The sequence below is a fragment of the Dipteris shenzhenensis genome, chromosome 8 (assembly GCF_047967505.1).
Source record: "Dipteris shenzhenensis isolate YYH24624 ecotype China chromosome 8, Dip_SZ_1.0, whole genome shotgun sequence".
NCBI classification, from domain to species: domain Eukaryota; kingdom Viridiplantae; phylum Streptophyta; class Polypodiopsida; order Gleicheniales; family Dipteridaceae; genus Dipteris; species Dipteris shenzhenensis.
Window position 1 is genome coordinate 51,077,136 of NC_141603.1, and position 24,716 is coordinate 51,101,851.

Below are 24,716 nucleotides of genomic sequence, written 5' to 3' on the forward strand. Positions count from 1 at the left end.
TGTTGATTTGCCACCAGGTAAACACGGTGGGTTTGCAAAGATAAAAGAAAGCCAGATGGGACCATTGATAGGTACAAGGCAAGGCTGGTTGCAAAAGGATATGCTCAGAAAAAGGGAATAGACTATGAGGAGACTTTTGCTCCTACATCAAGAATGACAACCATCCGGTCAGTTATCGCCATGGCTGCAAATTTTCAATGGAATGTTTATCAGTTGGACATAAAAACAGCCTTCCTTAATGGAGACTTGTTGGAAGAGGTTTATGTCAAACAACCTCCAGGCTTTGAAATTTTAGGAAATGCACTTCAGGTATGCAAGTTGAATAAAGCTTGGTATGGGCTGAAACAAGCCCCAAGTTGGATGCCTCATTTATCTCTGCAATACACGACTTGCTATTCAGTTTGCAGTTTCTAAGGTGAGCAGATATATGCACAGCCCAAAGACTATCATTGGCAGGCTGTAAAACGCATCCTCCGTTATTTGCAAGGTACCAAGTCTGTTGGCTTGATGTTTCCCAGGGGGGGGTGACTTGCAAATGCATGCCTATAGTGACTCAGATTGGGCTGGAGACTATGACACTAGGCAGTCCACAAGTGGCACTTGTTTCTTTTTGGGCAAAGCTTGTATTTCTTGGTTAAGCAAGAAACAATCTATAGTGGCTACCTCTTCATGTGAAGCTGAGTATAGGGCAGCTTTCACTGCGACAGCTGAATGTGTTTGGCTGCGTCATTTATTTGCTGATCTTCATCTTTCATTTGAAGGTTCTTCTCCAATTCTCACTGATAGTCAGAGTGCTATTGCAGTGGCAAAGAATCCTGTGTTTCATTCTCGCACGAAGCACATTGAGGTTCACTATTACTACTACAGAGAGAAGTTGCATGCAGGAGAGATAAGTATGATCTATGTGTCAACACAGGACATTGTTGCAGATATTTTCACCAAAGCAGTTCCACGTGAAAAGTTTGAGGCATTTCGCAGTTCCCTGAACTTAGCTCCTTTTGGTGACTGATCATTTCCTTGTACATGACATTGGCATTGCAGGGGGGTGTTAGAATTATTGTTATAATTTAGCAGTGACCAATGTAATGTAATAAGTAGGTTAGGGGCACTTTTCCCTCACTAAGAGGTTTTTCCCCCTAATCATAGTTAGTTCACTAACTACGGTTAGTGAAGGATAAGGTTTTGTCACTTAGACAAAACCTATCACTCTCTTCAGTTGTAACTCTCTCATCGATTGCGACTATCGTTTTCAGCTCTCTCTCTCTCCAACTCGTGCTCTCACACTTTGTTCTCTCCCTTCCATTCACATTCCATGCTTCATAATTTGTAATAGTCTTCAATGCCCTTGTAGGTGATCTTTTCAGCACATAGGTTGCACACATCACTGCATCAAGCCAAAATTTATTGGTTGAGGACTTGACCTTAAGCATGCATCTGGCCATCTCCATAGTGGACCTGTTCTTCCTTTCAAGAACAGGATTATGCTGAGGAGTGTAAGGAGTAGTGCATGAGTGGCATGAGTGAGCAATGCCCCGTGAAGAAAAAAATGCATCAAACTCCTTTGACATATACTGACCCCCCTATCTATGTTGAGGGTGAGAAGCTTGCATCCGGATTCATTCTCAACTATATTCAGCCACCTTTGCAAGCATGAGAACACTTCAGATTTGGCTTTTAAAGCATATACCCAGCAATATCTTGTGAAGTCATCAATGAGAGTCATTAAATATTTGTACCCCCCAATGGCATTTGTCCTCATTGGGCCACAGACATCACTGTGCATTGGCTGCAATTTCCTTTGTGAGAGTTTTGGACAACCGATGCATCTTACCCAAAAGACAACCCTTAGACACATGTTTGGGAACTGTGTGAGTTTGAGGTACATCATTTGCCATGTCCTGTGAATGTAACTTGGCAAGAGCTCTATAATTGAGATGCCCCATTCTCTCATGCCAAAGATGAGTTTCAGCAAGCTGTGAATCTGAAATAGCAAATGCTTCAATAGAGAGTGCAGCTGAGTGATCATCAAGGTGATAAAGGCCATTTTGCAAAGTGCCAGTGAGAACTATGGCATTGTCATCACGAAGATTATATACTAGGCATCTGTATCCATAAAAAATCACTCTGAAACCTGAAGTGGCAATTGCTGATATTGAAATCAAGTTGACTTCAATTCCAGGCACAAAAAGAACATTTGTCAAAGTGACAGGATGGCTTGAAATGGATGTGAGCTGCATATCTCCAATTCCTTCTACAGCATAGGAAGCATTATTAGCACATGTGACAGTCCCTCCTCGAGGTGCATTAGCTAAGGAATGAAACAACTGTTTGCAAGAGGTGACGTGCTTGGAAGCACCACTATCAAAATACCAAGACTGAGCATCATTAGCAGTAGAAAGTGCATCAACTTGGGAGGCATCGAATGAACAATGGACAGCCCATGCCCAATCATCCTGGAGAGCATGTGCATGTGAAGCATCTGCTGGCTCATGGGATTCAATTGCATGTGAGGCATTAACTGTCAATCCTGCTTTCTTTTTCTGCGAAGCAGTGCGCTTCCTACATTCTGAAATGTCATGTCTAGGCTTGCGACAATAGGTGCATCTTTTCTTCTTTGACTTATCTGCTGTATTTTTAGATGCATTGGAGGAATTGCCACTATTATGCGCAGATTTAGGCTTGCCCATAGGCTTGGAAGCCTTGCCTCTTTCTGTCTGCTGTGAAGCAAATGCATGATCATGAATAATAGCGTGTCTATTAGCTCGACTTTGCTCTTCCATCAAAAGCAATGTGACTAGCTGATCAAAAGAGTAGTGGTATGAATTACCCATGGCCACTAATCGAAGGGTTGTAGCAAACCCTTGATATGTATTCGGCAGTCCATTCAATGTGGTACTGACAAGCTGAGAATTTGGCACCACCTCATCAATATTGGCAAGTTGTTCCATGAGGTCCTTGACGTTTGTTAGGTATGCATCCATAGAGTCACCTTCATTCATACTGACTTCCTGCAATTGCCTTCTTAAATATGCAACACGTGCCTCATTGCAAATCTGATAAAGAGAAGCCAATTTGTCCCAAGCATCCGTTGCTGTCCAAGATCGGATGTGTGGAATAATGATTCTCTTGCATGATAAAGTAATACAGGAATGTGCATTTGCATCTCTGGCATCCCATCTTGATTGTTCCTGAGTTGGGGGAGCAACAACAGGGGTGCTAGAAGATAAGGCATTAGGAGTAGTACCCTCTGCAGAGGGACCAGTAGTAGAGGCAACCACTGTAGCATTGGCTGGCCTTAGATCAACCCCAGAAACAATATTCCAAAAGTACCTTGCAACAAGATCATTAGATAGGACCACATCGGATAGTTGGTCCCATCCAGCTTATCATCTTTACGAAGAATGCCAAATAAGTCGTGATTGTTCCCAGCCATTGTAAATAGTACTGATAGAAATGCACTGATAAAGTGACGAAAGTATAGCCTCAAGGTTTTAAACTGCAAAAAATATGATTCATTGTCCCAAACACCTGTGAGCTAACAACAGATATTTCCAGGAGGCTGAACTGGGCCTCAAGGCAACACGGTCCCTTTTCTTGCTCAGATGATGAAATAGAGAGAGCAAATAGACTGAAAATATGTGCAGCAATGTATAGAAACAGGGTTACCAGCTGAAATTGAGCTCCCAACACAAAAGCCCCAAATTTTGTTGACTTGAGTGATGATGTGGCACAATGTGACAGTCCTGAACCTGAAATTGACTGAAAACTTCAATTTTTGGAAGGATTTCAGTTGTCAACCTTGTCCAAAGTATTGTATTAACAGGTTGAAGGTCGAGATGTCAAAAGCCTTAAATTTTTCGTTGGAAATTAGGCTTTGACAGTAAAAACTGTCAAAAAGACAGTAAAAGACTGCAAATGTTGCTTGTGAATGAGCTTCTGGTCCCCTGAACTTAAGGCTGAGACCCAAAAGACCTCTGTAGGTAGAGTATGACAGACCACGGAGCTGCTGCAGCAGATTGAAGTGCAAAAGGCGGCTGGAGCGAAGCTGGAACAGCCCTCAGGCACCTCGAAATAAGTGCGTGGCTGCAGGTGTTTCCTGTGGGGGTCTCTGAACAGGTCGCGATAGCACGCCTCCTCTTGCAGATGACTCTGGAGAGGTCACAGGAGCTGGGCGCCTGGATCTGAGTCTAGTTGAGGTCGCGGGAGCTGGGCGCCTGGATCTGCAGTACAAAAGTGGCGACAGATGGCCACGGGTGCTGTAGAAGACCTCGAAAGTGCTGCAGCAGGGGCGTAGAAGCAGTCGCACCTGCTGGAAGTCGCAATAAGGCAATTTTTGGCGACGAAAAGACTCTGGGAGCCTTGGGCAGCAGCTGGAGAGCCTCGAACAGGCTGGAACAGTGACGACCAGCAGAGGATCAGACTCCCAATGAGCAATGGAGGATTCAAGGGGCTGAGGAGAGCTGGAAGACAAGTGTAAGGCTGGCTCTGATACCAATGTAGGATCGATAAACGAGAGAGCAAGTACAAGGTACAAGAGTCGATAGTTATCAGCCGTCACGTCAACTAGACTAAAATGAAAATAAAAGTACATAGTATTTGTAGGTAGACCCTAGGACTAAGTGTCCTAGGTGTCACATAGGACTAAGTCTTCTATGTGGCATAAAAGGCACAAAATACACTAAGTGCCTATAACTATGCCTACAAGGCACATACCAGGGCCCATAGGGCATCACTAGAACATGGAGAAGATGGCCTACAGGGTGGTTCACAATGAATGCTTATAGGGTAAGTTCGTGCTTCTGAGCATCGTGGGCAATTCAGTTATGCTTTCACCCATTGTTTGGTATACCAATGAGTCAGTGGACATTTGTGGTTGTCTAGGGAGCGCGTGGCCTTGTTTGGGCTGCCAGAAAACAAAATGCTCTTAGGTTAAATGTAGGTGTTTGCACTGAGAATGGATACCTATGGTCACATGGTGTGAGAGCAGAGCCCTGCAGGGCTAGTGCTTGTGATACTGATGCCTAATGAGAGTGGGAAGAACACTGAATGCGAGCGGGTTCAAATTCATTGTGTATCCTATTTGCTAGCTTTGGCAAGTAACATGTTTCGTGTGGGAATATGTTTTTGGTTTCTCTAGGAGATGGGTCGGTTGCTAGGCAGTGGTTGCTAGGCAGTTGGGACATCTTTGTTAAAACCTCATTGCTGAGTAAGCAGGGGTCGGGAATCCATGCTTGTATCCTTGGAACAATGAGAGGGATGGTACATGTGTGACTGCCTTAGTGTTTGCCGTGTTGTGATGCCAGTTCTCTTATGGGAAACAAGTTGTTATATCAGGAGATGTGCGACCCATAGGGTGAGAGACTATTGGTCATGGCAGTCCTCGTCAGAGGAGCAAGCTTGTGTATGGTTTCCCTTTCTGCATTAACCAGAAAGGTGGCTAATTGGGCACTGGCAACAGCTATGGGGAACTATATGGCCAAGTGTGGTTACTAGTGAGAGTTTTGGGCTGTGTGCAAGCGTCTTGGACTAGGGATGGACCTACTGCCAGGAGTGTGAGAGTAGTGAACAGTAAAGGCTATGCTGGCTATGTGGATGGCCAATGGGATGTGGAATGCCCCAGTTGTAAGGAGTGTATCCTTTATGTAGCCTGGATTTCAAGGCCTCTCACTTAATTAAAGAATTACGGAAAGGGGCGCCAAGTTTTGGGGCCAATCTGTGTCTTTGTCTTGGTGCAGGGATGGACCTAATGCCAGGAGTGTGAGAGTAGTGAACAGTAAAGGCTATGCTGGCTATGTGGATGCCCAATGGAATGTGGAATGCCCCAGTTCTCAGGAGTGTATCCTTTATGTAGCCTGGATTTCAGGGCCTTTCACTTAATTAAAGAAATACCGAAAGGGGCGCCAAGTTTTGGGGCCAATTTGTGTCTTTGTCTTGGTGCAGGGGCACTCTAGCTCCCAATCTGCTGGTAATACTTTTGCTGAATTGTTAACATATTAGTGTTGACCGGATACTTGTAAGTTTTACTGCCCTTTAATTTATTGAAGGCCGGTTTCATGCAATGAAAGAGTTGTATGAGGAACATATGACCATAGGTGTATCTTGGTCATCTTAAAGCTTAGACATTAGAGTTAATTGAAGAAACAAGTTTTGCTCAATGGAGAAAAGTTATCAGTCTGCATTAGATGGGTGAAAAAACGGGCGGAAGAAGCAAAGGATTCTCTCAAGGACAAGAAACCTAGAAATTGAGGTCTATGTTGACTCTTGTCAATTATCAAAGAACTAGCATCTTTGGAAGAGCAAGCCACGCAAGAACATTGGCTTTAGTTATGAGGAAGAATATCAGATATCATGAAGTGTTAACAAGTCATGGAAACTTGTCGAACTACTTTGTAATTATAGTGTTCTTATGGTAGATGGCAGAGTGGAAAGATGCAAAGCAAGATTGGTCGCAAAACTCTTTAAGGGAGTAGATGAAGCACATCATATTGCTAGTATGCACAATGGACTTGCACGTTCATCATATGGATTCTTTCTTAATGGAGATCTACAAGCGGAGGTTAAACACATGAAACAATTAAGAAGCATATGATATGCTTACGGAAGCACATTGAAATTTCCCATCATTCCATTCGACATGAAACCGAGCAAGGAGAAATTCAATTGATGCATTAGTTTTTTTCAAGGTCAGTTGGCAAGGCCTATTCACAAAGATGTTGCCATTGTTTAAGATTTCAAAAGGTCAAAGAACTCTATGTATCAAAGACATTAGATCTTCAACTGAAGGGGAAGCGTTAGTAGTCAATATTACAATCTCATGGTGTATACGATGTCGTAGAGCAATAAAGGAGGGACTGAGACCTTCACCTAATCCTGTTACATGCATTCCACTAAAATTAAAGATGGTAGTTGTCCATAGTATGCTGTGTTCGATTTTAATCTTCGCATTGTATATGACATGGATGTTCAGGAGATGCGGTATTAGAAGAAAGCTATATTTTGTTTCATCAATAATTCATACTTATAGCAAGGGGTCACTACACTAAGTAGCTTTTCGAGATTGTTTTATTTAGTTGTCTATACTGGCTCCAGGTTGGCAGCGAGGAAAAAATACATGTTTATTATGCTCATGGTGAGGGTGAATCAAATCTTCAGCGACGGGTGTACTGGCTGCTGGACAAGTTAGTGCCGAACAGACTGGCAGATGCTATTTTTCTTTGACAGTTAGGAAGCACAAATTTCTCTGCTTTGCTTCTTTTGTAGTTGGATGCATCTAAACCCAAAATTGTATTCTCGTTTTGGGGATGTTCATGGATAAATCAATATATGGGATCTTGTTGCAGGAACCTTGAACACATCGTGCTCGTTCACTACTTGCAAGTAAAAGAGGTCTGAACTTTTGTAAGCTCAAAATGGTCACTGAAGAATTGAGTATAATACACTACACATTTTACTTGTCATTTGCGTGCATTTCTTTTAACCACAATACTTGCTTCTGAAAACAAGAGTAGATTGCTCATATTCCCGTTTCTAGTCAGGATTCCAAAATGAACTATGCAAGACACATTGTCATGCTGTAAAAATTTCAATTTTTGCAGGGTGTGTTTACTGCAGGGTAATAGGGTCAATACACAACACCCATGGCAACCAAATGCTTTAGAGGCTATGGAACTTGATCGGAACCCAGCATTTGAACCTCATCCATCCAGCACATTGTTTGCAGCTATGGCACCTGTGCAGAGTTCAGGGAGTTCTGTGGATGCTTCAACTCCTCAATTAGATCTGTATGGTTTTGATTCAAATAATGACTTCGACAAGTTTTCTCTTGAGGACTTACAGTCTACAGGGGAGACGGATATGAGCATAGACAGGACAGCAGTGGACAATTTGTGGTTGCTGGATTTCACTGGCCAGTCACAGGGTCAAATTTTACAAGGCAGCTTTGCAAAACAGACTATGCCAAATTCGGATAATACACAGTTCATCCCAACTGGTGCTGCACAACCTGCAACTTTTTCTGGATTGAATGTTGGGAAACAAGAAGTCCCGACTCCAGGTATGATCTCTTGTTGCAGGTTTGAGTCAGGGATATCAGTGCCAACCTCTCGCTCCATTACGGTTTCCCCTTTGTTGTTTGAAATGTGAATGGTACTTAGATGAAATGGGCATTATGTTGTTCTATTCCAAGAGACATGAAGATGATTAGTGTATAAAAAAGCCTTTGCATTTAAATCCCGTCCCCCACCCCTCTCAGCTATCCCAAGGATGATGAGATGGTCGCCTGACAATAAAATGGAAACACATTTGTTGTAGATCGGGGGAACACATTTGCTATCAACGTATCATCTTGGGCAGATTTCTTATCGCCAGCAAACACTGTACCTAGCCAGGCCTTTAACTGTGGTACACAGCATCCCAACAGCCTACAAACACCTACATTAATGGGCTGTACGGGGGATGCGAGTTTGGAAGGAGCATCCATAATTTCTCAGGTTTCTTTTGAAAACCAGGTAATATTAAGCACCGACTGGTCTGCTTATATACATAGCTTTGTTGGTTTGTGGAGGATGTCAGAAACAGGGCATAGCTGCTAGGGCATGTGCCATATTTGGCTTGTTTATATTGATTAATATATTCTTACTTTTGGTGTTCTTCTTGTAGGTGGCTTAGTTCTCAATAGCTGTGGTATTGCTTCATACTGACTATTGAATATGCATGCCTTTTGACACGTTGTGGTATAAACAATTACAAATCAGATCTCAGATGAAATTCATCAGAATCCCTAAGCGAAGCTTCCTACCTTTGTTTAACATCAAACTTGGAATATGATTTATAACATTTCAGCTTGGATCGGGGACATTGACGCCCCTTAATCATGCTGTCATGAATTGGTATGATGAGATTGATAGGTACCATATTTATGAAGTTGTTATCATCTATCTCTAGAGGGACGGATTGAGTTTAGGCAAGGATGGATGAGCTTAAGATTCTGTTGTGCACAAGATTGGCAGTGGACAATGAAATAATAAGAAACACCCGCTCATCTCAGTCAAGTGAAGGCTGTGTGGGCATTGCTAGGGTCCCAATGAGAGTCATAATGTAGGATGTGACAATCTCTACCAGTTCACTTGCAAGAGTGAATGACTCATGTTGAAGTTGGGCCTTATTCGTGTTGAAGATCATAATCTTGGTTTCACAAAGCTTGACTTTCATGTTGTGGCTGTCAGAAAATGTTTGTAGGGCTGGGTATCTCTGCAGCCCCCGTGCTGTGTGTGAAAACAGCACTATAATGTCAGCATAAACTATGATGGGGATGAGTGAATGTGTGTGGGCCGGGAGTAAATGTGTATGTGCCACAGACCTTGTCCTTCCAAAGTGTCCACAAAAGAAGCTAGCTCATTGATGTAGAGATTCAAGAGAGTAAGAGGATGGGGCACATCCCTGCTCCGTGCTACTCACGTCCTAAGAGACATTTTACATTTCCAACTCCACATCTTATAGTCTTGAAACAAGGTGGGCTGCAAAGAGCTTTTGCAAAGGACCTTCGCTCACCCAACCTAGTTGTAGTGTCCCCCACATGCTGAACATGGCATTCCTTAATAAAGCGTTTGATCTCTTCTATTTGGGCGCACCTTCTATAAGAGACTTCACTTTCTTTATGATATAGCTGTTTTGCAATAATCAAATACCTTCGAAGTATTTTTTTCATGCTAGGTAAGTTTGAGTAGCAAAATATGAAAAGATATTTTTTACTATAAAAAAGCTACAATAGGCAAGTGATTATGTGACATATAGGAGGTCGAGTCGGAGAAGCATTTCGTTTTCAGGTGCCTAGTATACTCCGAGATCCGAGGACACTTCTACTGCCTCTTTAGAGACAGTTCTGGGGCGTTGTCCCGATTTCTCTCCTATCTAGACGAGAAATGTTTGGCGCCTTTTATCCATGAGGCAGTCAAGCACCACGATCGTCTACTTCGATTGCGGAGAGAGGAGCAGACCTCCTCCTTGGTAGACTCTTCTTAGAGCTCAATCACAGAGTTCTTCGAGCCAGAGCATGTGGACCCCCATACTACGAGGTCCCGACATGATCAGGATCTAGAGCCAGCGACACGATAGCTTAGACAGAGGGTTGACGCACATATTACACTTGGGGATATCCCCTCTCTGTTCAGAGTCGGGGCTTGAGCGACAGGGGTCACTGTAGCCCTTGTTAGGCGCAGAGCTATGACCATAAGACGACACAGGACCACGCCCACGACCAACCGTCGATCGAAGAAAAGAACAACAAATAATTTCTTTTTCTTTGGTTCTTTTTATGTGCTGGGTTAGATGCGTCGATGTAGAGGCTGATGTGCATGTAGGAAGCTGATTTGTCCGGTGAGGCTCAAAGTGAGTGATACTTGCACCAAAATGTTTACGTTATGTGATGAGCATGTAGAGCACGAAAAATAAAGTGGCGTTCCTTTTTGGAGCGCCCTCAAATTCTTATTGGATCAAGAGATGCGACTTGATCTAGGTGGAGGGGCAAAAAAAGGGTGCAAAGTGCTCAATGATGATGTGGCATTCAGGGGGTGACATGCAGTGGCTGTGCCTGTGAAGGGGTGTGCTAGTGAAGCAGTGTGCTGATGTGGCAGCAACACTCTATAGCCGACTTTATGCTTCCGTTGTCTCATCCACCTTAATGACCTAATGATGATGATGATGATGATGATGAGAAGGATGATGATGAGGAGAAGGATGATGATGAGGATGATACTGATGTGTAGTCGATCACTTTGACATGACTATGTAGTACTTAGCACTAGCTTTTGCATTCGGCATTGGTGTGGATCCTCGTTTAGTAGCTCCACCCTCAATCAGGATTCTCAGAGTCTCATAGATCCATAGGTCTTCCGAAGATTGTAATAAACTTTCTTTCTTTCTTTCTTTCTCTCTCTCCCCTCTGTCTCTCTGTCTTTGTCTCTCTCTCTCTCTCTCTCTCTCGCCTACCCTCTCTCTCTCTCCCTCTCCCTCTTCGTTAGCCATACCTCTCTCCGTTAGCCATATCTCTCTTCGTACCTTTTTTGTACAGTCGTACCTCTGTACAACCGTACAGTCTTTGTTGGAATATGAAGCCAAAGTGAGTAAAAAATGAGTGTACTAGGTGTCTAGGGGGTGTTTTATAGTCTAGTGAGTCCTAGACGTGCCACGTGTCATATTGGGAGTTATCCCATATACACTGTGTCTTTCTAGAGTCTAGTGTCACACTATAGTGTTGTACTTGTCTTGAGTCTTTTAACATCAGTCAACATCAAGCTTTATATCATGTGAGTATTTTGGTTATCATTGCCTAGCACTTGTTCTTTCATTTGCTTTCCATTTTGCCATTATGCTTTCCATATTTCCATCCATTCCTAGTTAGCTTGGCATTCTCCTACTGCCATGTCTCTTCATATGGTATCAGAGCCACCTCCAAGAGGTTGAGGTAAGAGAGTAGCCATGAAGCTGCCTTGCCTCCTCCTCATTAGAAGGTCTGCTCTTCCACTTGGAGGGCTAGCCTCTCCTCCTCTCCTTCCTTGAGCACTCCCTCTTCTTCCTTTGCCTCTCCACCTTGAGCTCCTCTCCTCCTACCTATGCCTCACTATTGGCCGCTCCTTTAGCCTCAGCATCAGCTACAAAGCAGTCGTACATCCGTACGGACTGTACAGACTGGTGTGCCGTACAACAGACCTACTGATTGCCATACCAGGCTGCCCGTACACTTATGTCGTACTGTCTGTACAGCTTACTCCGCTGCCCATACAACCAGCTCAACTATCCGTACCAAACAGCCTCGAAATGCATGCCCAATAGTAGCTGCTCCTGCCCTCGAAATGCACGCCAAAATCTGCACTTAATTTCGCCATAGATTGCCTCTGCTACCATCTTCATTCTGCATACTTTGCATGAGGTACTACACATTGATTGGCATCTCGAAGTGTTCGTGACACCTCTGGCATCTATCTTGACATCGGTGACCCTCACTCATCCATTTTGAGAGTCACCATGTGAGTGCTCCATGTAGCTACCCCATGGACTTCACCGACACACATTGTGGGGTATCCATGCCTAGTGCTTCATTGACATCGTCATTGACTCGTAGGGATGTGCACACATGTGTATTAGCTACTTGGAGGACATCTCTTACTCCTAAGAGATCTAGTTTTATCAAACGTGTATTTATATGTGAAGAGCTCACCCCGACTTAGCTCAAACAAAGGAATGTTGAACTTACTAAAACGAAGGATGCACGCAACGTAAGAAAATGGGCAGTTTATCGTGATGGAATGGTTCTAATTAGAGACTTCAAACCTAAACCTAAAGACCCTCAGTCTTAAACTGATGTAATGCATGCCACTTTTGATATAAGACCAGAACTTAGTTGTGTGCTAAATAATCTCGAGCTGAGATGCCATGAGCACTCCTCGACTCTTTGAGTTTCAGAGATGTAGTAGCTACTCTTTTTTTGGTTTGTACTTTGTCTCATAGTCCTGACAGGGCTTCTGAAGACGTTAATATAATTTCTTTCTTCTCTCTCTCTCTCTCTCTTTCTCTCTCTTCTCTCTCCCCAATACAACGTTCCAATTCTCACAGGCAAAGTTCCACAAGGCTTTTAAATAGAGGGGTGCATCACCAACGAGATACTAAAACAGAGGAAACTGTCACAGAGGGGTGTTCACACAATGTTTACCCCAACTTTTTTTGGTGTGTACTTTGTCTCATAGTCCCGACAGGGCTTCTGAAGACATTAATGTAATTTCTTTCTTCTCTCTCTCTCTCTCTCTCTCTCTCTCTGTCTCTCTCTCTTCTCTCTCCCCAATACAACGTTCCAATTCTCACAGGCAAAGTTCCACAAGGCTTTTAAATAGAGGGGTGCATCACCAACGAGATACTAAAACAGAGGAAATTGTGACAGAGGGGTGTTCACACAATGTTTACCCCAACTTCTAAAATGTTCACTCCCAGAAGATCCCCTTTGAGGATTGGGCCCCTAATTCCCCCATTTTCCAGTTTCTACAAGACTACAAGAAGGCAAATGTATGAGACTATGGTCAAGATGAAGGAAGAAATTACCTTGCTGAACCAAGAGGTTCAACAGTTGAAGAACAACATGAATGAGATGGCCCAGAAAATGCTAGCCATGGACAGCAAGATAGAGAAGGGGTATGCAAAGGTTCTGAGCATAGAACAGAAAATGGGCAGCCAGTTAGAAAAAGGATATGCCAAAGTTCACAGCATGGAACTGAAAATAGAAAAGGAAATATCTGGGCAGAAAGGGCAGGTAGAGACAAAGCGTAAACTTGCACAACAGATGCCAAAAAAAGAAGACATCATCAACACCATTGACGAGTTGGTCAATAGTAGAATGAGGGAGCAAAAAGAGCAGCAAGAAAAAGCTCTAAACATCAGAATTGTGGAGGTGGAAGAGAGTGAAAACGAGGGAATGAGAGCCTTTAGGCAGGGGCTTGGGATTTCGGAGTAACAAGTGGCCGTCAACATGTTTTGCTTTGTAGACAATTTTATGGGTTCTGTTTATATACTTTTTGTTATGTCGTTTGTGTCATTATGACGTGATTATCGTTTTGGTGACAATCTTTGTTTTTCTGGTGCTTTGGAAGGTAATGAAAGGCCTTGTTGCTGATTCTCAAGTCTCACTTTCAGAAATGTTATGCTTATTTTCATATCCATGTGCTGCCTTACAAAGATGTGCTGCAAATCACTGAGATAAAAAGCAACATTCATTAAAGTGTATAATGGCTACTCTCAAGTTTTAAAGCTTTTGCAGGGTATAGCTCCACAAATTGACGTTATGCCATCCTCATTGGCATACAGTAGACAGACTGAGCAGACCAGCTGTGACAAAAGAGATGAGAATGGGCACCAATGGCCACAGAGTGCAGATTTTAGCTTGCAGATGACATGGTCAGAAAGTGACCAGGTTCCTTTTCTTGAATCTCAAAGTGATGACGGAGAAGAAGTTTTGAAAAAGTTGGATAGTCTGGACCGATGGATGAAGAGGGAACTTCCCATTGAGAACAAGAGTAGTCCTTTAGCTCCTTCAGTCAATTCGTATTCATACACTCCGATGTATGAGCAGAGTCAAAGAAAAACAGAGGATACTTCAAATTTGGCATCAGAAACACAAACGAGTGAGGAGTTAACCCCATCTTTCCGTCCACCGCTATGTTTCGCCATTACAGAATTTTCTCCAACTTGGAGCTTCTCATCTGAGGAAGTCAAGGTATCATCCTTTTATCACTCTAAATTAGACACTGATGTATACCAGTGTACTTGGATTATTGCCTTTGGAATGGTTGCTTCATTCTTGTCTTAAGTCGAGATGACATGAGGGAGGAGTTTCTATTCTAAATTTTCTGTGCATAGCTAAATTTATTACCACGTTTTGAACGCTTTTATCATTGAAATTGTTGACTCTTTGTGACATAACATAGGAGTTTGTATTGTAAATTTGTGTGCATACATTGCACTTTGCACATCAACAGAAAATGGTTTGCTGGATATGAAGCCTGTATCCTGTCTCACATCAGCACCAGGTACAAGGACAGTGACCACAATTATAACGTGATACAACTACTACAACAACGGCAGCGACGGCAACAGCAACGGCAACAGCAGCAGCAGCAGCAGCAGCAACAACATCAACAACAACTAAGATGCCACTAAGCCAATGGCATTTGCAACATGGCTGTGATAACAATTGCGCTAAACACGAATTAGCTTTCTCATGTTTATATTGTTGGGAGCATGCTCTCTTGAAATTTTTTGTATTGCTAGGGATTTGAACTAACTTGACAGTGCTTGGCACTAGGCATAGGGATCTATCTAGGTTAGTATAAATGCCTTGCGACCGATCCTTGGAAAATGCAAAGGTTATTGACTATTTTTTGATCTTGGTTCTTTACATATTATAGCACCCCACTCCGGTTAGCTTGCCAGGAGATCTTGGATTCAGGCTCCCTTCCACACTTCTTGAGCAAACGTTGGATATGCCCGATTCCGAAGGGAGGAGATAGATCAGATATTCGCCAGTGGAGACCGATTACCCTTCTGGACACAGCTTACAAGATCTTGGCTTAGGTCTTGAGTTTGCGCCTGAGACCCCATCTTCCAGATATCATTCATGAGACATAGCCTGGCTTTGTCTAGGAGTGCAGCATTGTGGATAATATCTTCACTTTCTAGGAGGCAGTTGACTGGGCCAGGGAGGAGGCGCAGCCTCTCACTATCTTTCTCCTCAATTTCGAGAAGGCATATGACGGGTCCTTACTGGAGGGGACTATGCAGAGACTCGGCTTTTCAAGAGATAATCAGAGGGATTTCAGCTCTTTATGCAGGAAGCTCCAGCCAAGTGATCATCGGGGGCCATACAAGCAAGGTCTTTCCGCTTTCTTGTTTAGTGAGATAGGGTTGCCCATTGGCCCCTTATCTTTTCCTTTTTGTGGCAGAAGCCTTGGCATATTTTCTGCGATTTTAGGCACTTGGCCTTACAGGGATGAGGCTACCGATCTGGCAGGAGGAGGAGCTTCTAGATTCGGAGTTTGCAGATGATAATGTGCTCTATGTTGACGGCTCTACAGCTAGTCTAGAGAGGGTCAGAGGAGTGCCGTCCGTCTATTGCGAGGCTTCCGGAGCTCGCATAAATTGGACCAAATCTGTTGGCTTCTTCATAGGCAAGGAGGTGAGCCAGGATGTTCGAGGTTGGGGAGTAGATTTTGGCTTTCGGTGGATTCCGAAAGGAGAGACGGCTAGATACCTGGGTTGTCAGGTAGGCATCGACATTTTGGCAGAGCAGTTGGAGAGTGTTTGGCAGAAGCTCTTGTATTGGAGCTCCGCTAAACACTCGCTCGTAGGTTGAGCATTGCCACATCTTGGTGCATTGCTACTTGTTGGTGTTTTCACCGAGGTTGCATGGGGCAGCTACGATGCTTTGTTTGCAATTTTCTTTGGTCGGGATCGGATAGCACGTGCAACACCAGAGCTAGGGTGGCCTGGTAGATAGTGATTTTGCCCCGGGCACAAGGTGGACTTCACATTTATGATTCAGAGATGCAGAGTAGAGCCCTCTTGGGCAAGCTAGTAGTGAGAGGCTTCACGCCAGGTGCGGAACCATGGAAACTCCAACTCTATAGGGGCTTCTTGGGAATATGCCTCGCACCGGTGGGCAGTGGTAGCAGTCCTATAGGTGGATCTTCTTTGAGGCTCCACTAACATGGAAGGGTTATCCGTTGATGCGGAGCCTCTACAGAGTGTGGTAGATATTGGCAGGAGTGTGCTAGGCTGTTTGCAAAGAGGATTTTGAGAGGCAACTGCTCATCTCGCATCTGAAGGTCAAAGTTTCGGAAGGGCGAATGCATGGGCAACGGACTTATATTGGATGGGCGCAGTGGGACAGGGGACCGGCCAGATCTTTTGGGACATGGAGATGACTTCCTAGAGAGACAGAGGCCTGCAGTCTAGCCCTCTCTTACCTCCAAGGAGCAGGCATCAGGATGCAGGAGATTGAGGAGGCGATCCCGGACTCTTGGTGGGAGGGACTACGGAGCCCTTGGACCCCCCATTGTTGGTCGGGACAGTTTTCGCGAACAAGGGTACCACTCTCGATATGCTTCTTTCGGGAGTGTCTTGGCTTCTATCAGTCTCGTTTCTATAGGGTGGGACTGGGAGGCTCACTACGGACCTAGCCGGAGATGGAGGGGTGGACTTAGAGGACTTGAAGTGGTAGAGGGTCAGGATTGTGGGCCGCTTGCGCAGGACTTGGTACATTGATCCCTCCAAAGTCTTATCGGCAATTTGGCGCCTATGGATTTGGGAGGGTAGACCCTTATGTGACATTCAGTGGGATCCATGGGAGTGGTTTTGGCCCGCCTGCATAGGGCATTCGGACCGAGTGGAGGAGGTTGCCTTCTTCTTGTACACTACTTGCATCAGGTGTCGTTTATAGCTTGAGGCAGCAGCATGGTCCCCCACAAGGTAGCGCCATTGGATAGAGTAGGATGTCTCGAGAGAGGTCATAGGCCGCTTTTGGCCCGGCCTTTGGACGAGTTTGTGCCTGCAGAATATATTTTATTTCTGGTTGGCGCATGGGGGCGTGCCCATCGGCCCCAGGCTAGAACAGATGTTGATAGATGGCAGATGCACTGGTTGTGTGGATGGAGTTTTGGAGACTATCCCGCACTGTCTATCGGGCTGCCTTGTCGCATAGCGGATATGGTTGGCTTCCTTCAGGATTGTTGCTAGCACATAGAGGATAAGCAGGGATTTCACGTGGGGGATGGTGGCTTGGCTCACGGAGGGAGGCTATGCCTTTGTAATCGACCCTGTCATGCTGGCTTACGGATCCATGGACAACAGGTCTCCCGGATTGAGGTCCATGGCGCAGTTCAGCCCTCACATTCACGCCCACCACCTCTCCCGAAGGATGGTGTTTGGGAGACTGTTTCTAGTATCACTGCCTTGAATGTTTGGGTGGCTTGATGCAGCCGGGTGATGGGAGGCCACACAATTTCTTCGACGGCTACCTTAGTAGCCATTTGGCAGGATATAATCTTCACCTTACGTGCCATTTTGGAGCGCGGTACTCAAGGCTCGAGAATGACTGTTGAGAGATGGGAGCACTTCCGCGAGACATGGCTAGCAGGAGTATTCTACATCGTTTCCGCGAGAGGTATTCGCTAGATGTATGGACCACCATCATGGGTGCTAGCTCCTCTTTCGGAATCTCTATAGGTGGTGATCCATGAGATCTGGAAATGGGTGTTTGTTCTTGTAGCTGGCAACCTGTTTTGTTTGTCTTTCTCATCGACAACTCCTTTTGGAAGCTGGTTGTATGGTTTTCAAGCATTAATAGAATTTTACCTCTTTTTGGGACGTTTTGCAGCTCTCTTGCTCTCTCTTGTTTTCTCACATGTGGTATCAGAGCTCGCCTCTACTCTCGGACCTAGAGCTCATCGTCAAGCTTGCCTCTCTACTCCCGGACCTTGAGCCCATCGTCAAGCTAGTGTGCATCGTGCCATCGTACATAGGTCCGTAAAGCTACACGCTACTCCCTGTCGTACAACCCACGTGTCCGTACGATTTTTGTTATACTGCATTCGTACCACGTTGTTAAATTGAGACGCCAAGTCTTCATACGGACTATACGTTTGTTGTCGGAATGCCTGCGCTCACCATTCGGTGCACCTGGAGCAACCATCATTCCGTACCTTGGAGCAGCCACTCAGCCAGACCGTACAACTGCCTCGTCCGTACAATTGCACCTCTTTGCCTTGTTTGTACTGTGTACGAATTTTTGTACCTGTAGGAGTGCTAGAGCCGTATGTTGTACGGTATTTTTAATTACCTGCAACCTGCGTTGACGTTAGGGTCGTACATTTTCGTACCTGCATGTGCAGCGCTGTACAGTTTGTACTTGCGCATTTGCTATAGCAGCGTTGCTGCTGTCTGTACAGGCTGGTTGTGTACCTGCAGCTCTTGGAAGCAGATGCTCTCTACAGGTTGTTTTGGCAAGGCCTCTTTGTAGGTGACCTTTGCAGGCTACATTTGTAGGTGATAGGTGCAGGTTACATTTGGGGCATTTTGTTTTTTGCAAACATTGCAATCAGTTTGCAAAATCTGCTCCAGAGTTAGGGGCTTTTGGTTTTTCTTGCAATTTTGCAGAGAAATTTGGGGCTTTTGCAGATTATTGCATACTTTGGGGCTTTCATCTAATTTGCCCTCTTTTGGATGAAGAAATTAGGGCTTTTGGCATTCGGATGCAATTTGGTAGTGTACTAACAGTTTGGGACTGTTGCAAGCAGTTTTGGACTCAGTTTGAGTGACATTGCAGACATTTGCCATCTTTGTAGTGTTATTTTGACATTTTTTGGGCATTTGCAGGACTTTTTGGGTGCATTCTAAGCCTTTGATTGGCTTTGACAGTAAGCTGGCATTGTTGACAGATTTCTTGGCATTTTTGGGTTGTGCATCTGAAATACCAGGAAGGGTAATCTTGTCACATTTGCTTGCTGCAATTTGTTTTTCTTTGGCAGTTATGGCCCAGAACAATCCGAATTAAGTGTTTGGAGTCCTCACATAGGAGGATAATTTGGATGGTACCAACTACTTACTCCTTATGGAGTTTTATGGTTCGCAATATCTTAGTTGGCAAACACTTATGGGATTATGTCAATGGGGATGAGACACGGCCAGAGAATGTAGTTGCACTTGTCACTCCTCCTTAACAAGGTGGAGGAAGGGGTAGAGGACAAGCTCAGGGGGCAGGACAAGTGTAGGTGCAGCAGCTGCTGCAATGTGGCTCCCTCACAGGAACAGAAAAGGTGGGATTCATGTGATGCACTAGCACTTTCAGCTATCTCCCTTTCTGTCAAAAGGTTTATTATTCCGCACATTCAGTCATGCAAGGCCTCATAGGCAGCTTGGGATATTTTGGAGAGTATTTCAGCCCGCAACGATGCCAGGGTCTCTTTCTTGAAAAGAGAGTTGACTCATACTCACATGGATGAGGGTGACTCTATGTCTGAGCACCTCACTAAACTTCAGGATTTGAGAGAGCAATTGCTGAATATTGATGAGATCATTCCAGATTCAGAGATGGTCACTACCACTTTGAATTCTCTTCCCGAATCTTATCTTGGTTTTATCACCTCGTTGAACCTGTCTTTGAGGGGGGGTGGCAACCCTCTCACCTTTCATGAGTTGGTAAGACTTTTGTTGTAGGAAGAACAAAGTAAGAAGAACATGGCTTCACGAGGTGGTAAGCATTGTGAGTAGAAGGGAGAGAGCAAAATGTGAGAGCAGGAGAGTAAGAGAGTGAGAGCTGAAAACGATAGTTGCAATAGAAGAGTGTGCTACAACTGAAGAGAGTGATAGGTTTTGTCTAAGTGACTAAACCTTATCCTTCACTAACTGTAGTTAGTGAACTAACTGTGGTTAGGGGAAAAAACCTCTAATTGAGGGAAAAGTGCTCCTAACCTACTTATTACATTACATTGGTCACTGCTAAATTATAACAATAATTCTAACACCCCCCTGCAGTGCCAGTGTCATGTACAAGGAAATGATCAATCACCAAAAGGAGGTAAGTTCAGGGCAAATGCCTCAAACTTTTCACGTGGAAGTGCTTTGGTGAAAATGTCTGTAACATTGTCATGTGTTGACACATAGATCATACTGATCTCTCCTGCGTGCAACTTCTCTCTGACGTAGTGATAGTGAACCTCAATGTGCTTCGTGCGAGCATGAAACACATGATTCTTTGCCACTGCAATAGCACTCTAACTATCAGTGAGAATTAGAGAAGGACCCTCCAATGAAAGATGAAGATCAGCAAATAAACGATGCAGCCAAACACATTCAACTATCGCTGTGAAAGCTGCCTTGTAGTCAGCTTCACATGAAGAGGTAGCCACTGTAGATTGTTTCTTGCTTAGCCAAGAAATACAAGCTTTGCCCAAAAAGAAACAATTGCCACTTGTGGACTGCCTAGTGTCATAGTCTCCAGCCCAATCTGAGTCACTGTAGGCATGCATCTGCAAGTCACCCCCCTTGGGAAACATCAAGCCAAAAGACTTGGTACCTTGCAAATAACGGAAGATGCGTTTTACAGCCTGCCAATGCATAGTCTTTGGGCTGTGCATATATCTGCTTACCTGAGAAACTGCAAACTGAATATCAGGTCGTGTATTGCAGAGATAAATGAGGCATCCAACAGCCTGACTGTAGAGTGTGACATCAATTGATTCACCTGCTTCATGCATTGTAAGCTTCAGCCCCGGCTCCATGGGAGTAGCTATGGGCTTACAATCCTGCATGTTGAATCTGTCCAGAGTTTCTGCACATACTTGGATTGAGACATAACGATGCCACTTTTCTCTTGAGTGAACTGGATCCCCAAATAAAAGTGTAGCAGCCCCAAATCTGGCATGTCAAAAGTGGTCTGCAATTCAGCTTTAAAATTTGCAATATTATCTTCATTTGACCCTGTGAGTAGTAAGTCATCTACATAAAGAATGATGACTAAAATATCCCCCCCATCCTTCTTGATGTAGACGGTGCTCTCAGTTGGACTATTGTGCAGCCCCTTGTTGGTCAGAAAGGCATGAATTTTGGCATACCATGCACGTGGGGCTTGTTTCAGCCCATACAAAGCTTTATTCAACTTGCATACCTGAAGTGCATTTCCTGAAATTTCAAAGCCTGGAGGTTGTTTGACATAAACCTCTTCCAACAAGTCTCCATCAAGGAAGGCTGTTTTTATGTCCAACTGATGAAGATTCCATTGAAAATTTGCAGCCATGGCGATAACTAACCGGATGGTTGTCATTCTTGATGTAGGAGCAAAAGTCTCCTCATAGTCTATGCCCTTTTTCTGAGCATATCCTTTTGCAACCAGCCTTGCCTTGTACCTATCAATGGTCCCATCTGGCTTTCTTTGAACTTTGAAAACCCACCGTGTTTACCTGGTGGCAAATCGACAACTTCCCATGTCTGATTTTTCTGAATGGACTGCAACTCATCGTGCATGGCATTCATCCAATGCACATTATCCTGTGCCTCTTCAAATATCTCAGGTTCCTCCTCATCAAGAAGAGTACCTGCATAAGCTGATTCAACTGAAAGAGCCCCCTCCCCCCCCCCCATGCCTTACATCAAGAAGAGTACCTGCATAAGCTGATTCAACTGAAAGAGCACCCCCCCGCCCCCCCCTCCCCCTCCATGCCTTACTGCACTCCGAGTTCTGCCAGGTAATGGAGCATCAATTTTACTCTCCCTGAGAGTTTGTAACAGCCAATTTGGGACTTTTTTTGCTGCATGTATATCTGCAATTTCTTGCTGAACAACCTCTTGCATTGCTTGTGGAGGTGGTAAGACATCCTGTGGCTGAATCGGTGCATGTGGAGGTATCCGAAAATTTTGATTTGCATCAGATATATCAGCAGGGGAACCCAAGGCAATGGGTAGTAATCCCTCAAAGACATCATCGGAAGAAGTAGGCAAATCAAATTCAGCTTGAGTGTGAGCTGAATTTTCTGAAAATATATTATCTCTACTGACAATAATCTTGCGTGTGACAGGATTGTAGAGACGGTAGCCCTTGCTCTTTGCACTGTACCCAACAAAAATGCATTTGATTGCCTTATCAGACAACTTATGCCGAAACTCAACGGGCACATGAGCATATGCAAGGCTTCCAAAAATACGAAAATGATCCATAGAAGGCTTTCTCCCTTGCCAAACTTCATAGGGAGTCTTGGTCTTCAAAGCTTTTGTGGGAGCCCGATTCAAAACATAATTGGCACACATGAGACCTTCAAGCCAAAATTTGTGAGGCAATTTTCTGCTTTTTAGCATGCATCTATCCATCTCCATAAGAGTACGATTTTTTTTCTCAGCTTTGCCATTTTGCTGAGGGGTTAGCCTCACTGTAAGCTGATGTGCAATGCCCTTGTCTTTCAAAAATGCATCAAAATCTGCAGACAAATACTCCCCTCCTCTATCTGTGTGTAATGTCTGTATCTTGAGTCCTGATTCATTTTCAACCATGGCTGCAAAGTGTTTGAAAACCATAAACACTTCTGATTTGCGTTTTAGCCCATAAACCCAAGTGTAGTTGGAGTAGTCATCTATAAAAGTGACAAAGTAAAGATGACCACCCAATGATGGAGTCCTAATGGGACCACAGACATCACTATGGATAAGCTGTAATTTTCGAACAGCTTTTACTGTTCCATCCTTCTTTAAAGGAAATGTGTGCATTTTACCAAGAATGCACGTTCACAGGCATGTGGAGGAGGTGTTTCAAGAGGAGGCAATGCATCAACCATAGCATGTTTTTGAAGCGTCATCAAGCTGCCATAATGCATGTGTCCATATCTGGCATGCCATAACTCCGCATTCTGCATAGCAGCAGTAGGAGTGGAAACTGCAAGAGCATGTGCTGGTCTTTTCTCATACATGTCAAGCTGAAAAAGACCACGTAACAAAGTGCTAGACAATCTCAAGGCATAGTCATTCTCTTTGTCATGGACTGCACACTTGTCTTCTTAAAAAATGACCTGAAATCCAACTCTGTTAAGAGTGGACACTGAAAGTAGATTTTTTGTGATACCGGGCACATACAAGACATCAGAAATTTTGAATATTGAGCCATCAATGGCTGTAAGTTCAACTTCTTCTGTACCACGAACTGAATAGGAGGAGTTGTTGGCACATGTGAGCTTTTTACCAACGGGTGGTGGATGCAGAGATGTGAAAAGACACTTCCTGGAAGTGATATGCTTTGAGGCACCGCTATCAAAATATTTGTGTCTCATTGACACTGAAAGCTGATGCATCCTTGGAAGAATCATAACTGCATGTCAGAAAAGCATAAGAGTCATCATTACAAGTGGTTGTACTATGTGGAGCTGCCAACTGAGAGTCTGAAATGCAAGACAAGAAGGCATAGTCGTGCTCCACGAAGTTGGCTGTAGCTTGCTCATTGTCAGATGCATGAGGAGCTGAATTTGAAACAGCCATACCGGAGCTGTTTTTCTTTTCTTTTGCAAGCCTTTTCTTGCATTCTCCAATGTAGTGACTTGGCTTTTTGCAGTAATGACATATTCCCTTCTTCTTGGGTTTACCTGCATCACCCTTAGCCTTTTGAGAAGGCTGTCCTGAACCACTGGAAGGCTGATTTGCTGATGTCTTTGCTTGTCCCTTTACTTTAGGCTTGAATTTTGAAAGGATGGCATGTTCACCTGCTCGTGAAGCCATGTTTTTCTTGGTCTGTTCTTCCTGCAAGAGAAGTCCTATCAACTTGTAAAAATTGAGAGGATTTGCACCCCCCCTCAATGACAAATTCAGCGAGGTATGAAAGTTGAGATAAGACTCAGGAAGAGAATTCAGAGTAGTGGTAATCATCTCTGAGTGAGGAATGATCTCATCAATATTCAACAATTGCTCTCGTAAACCCTGTAGCTTTGTGAGGTGCACTGACATGGAGTCACGCTCTTCCATATGTGTATGAGACAATTCTCTTTTAAAAAAAGATACCGTGGCATCATTCCGAGCTGCATACATGCTCTCCAAAATATCCCATGCTGCCTTTGAGGTCTTACACGACCGAATATGCGGAATGATGAATCTTTTCACTGAAAGAGAAATACATGACAAAGCTAAAGCGTCACGTGAATCCCATCTCTTTTGCTTTGGAGTGGTAGGTATAACTGCACCAATAACTTGTGCTGCAGCTGTACCCTATGCACGACCTCTGCCTCCTCCTTGCTGGGGAGGGGTATTAGGTGCCACATTTGCTGACCGGATCTCATCCCCATTTACATAGTCCCACAAATTACGGGAAATCAGAATATTGCGTACCATAAAACTCCAGAGGGAGTAGTTGGTACCATCCAGCTTATCGTCTTGTGAGAGACCACTGAACTGGAAATCATTCTGATTTTGTTGGGCCATGTCTGAGAAAGAAAATACAGCAAATGCAAATCTGAATTCCCTTGCTGGGAGTGGAGTGCACAATTCCTAAAAAATACAGCTAAACATTGGCTAAAAATGCAACTCAAATCTCTGTAATGTCTCTGACAGAAATCTGCTAGAGCATCCAATCTCTCTCAAAACCTGCCAAAAGTGCTTCAAAACACTCACAAAAAGGCAGTGTGAATTGAAACTTGCAAAATTGCTCTCCC

The 24,716-nt window shown here is 44.2% G+C and overlaps 1 protein-coding gene across 3 annotated transcripts in view; it reads left to right on the plus strand.

Annotated features, from left to right (window-relative positions):
- LOC147899640 (calmodulin-binding transcription activator 6-like) overlaps positions 1 to 24,716 on the plus strand; it is a 102,373-nt gene that overhangs the window by 35,712 nt on the left and 41,945 nt on the right. For 2 of the 3 annotated variants that reach the window (XM_087377979.1, XM_087377980.1), the window contains exons 4-8: positions 7,090 to 7,178; positions 7,341 to 7,386; positions 7,612 to 8,053; positions 8,311 to 8,507; positions 13,802 to 14,257. In XM_087377979.1, coding sequence (XP_087234105.1) covers positions 7,090 to 7,178; positions 7,341 to 7,386; positions 7,612 to 8,053; positions 8,311 to 8,507; positions 13,802 to 14,257 — 1,230 coding nt within the window. Of the gene's footprint in view, positions 1 to 7,089; positions 7,179 to 7,340; positions 7,387 to 7,595; positions 8,054 to 8,310; positions 8,508 to 13,801; positions 14,258 to 24,716 lie in introns of those variants that run through there. The other variant, XM_087377981.1, reaches the window with a different exon arrangement.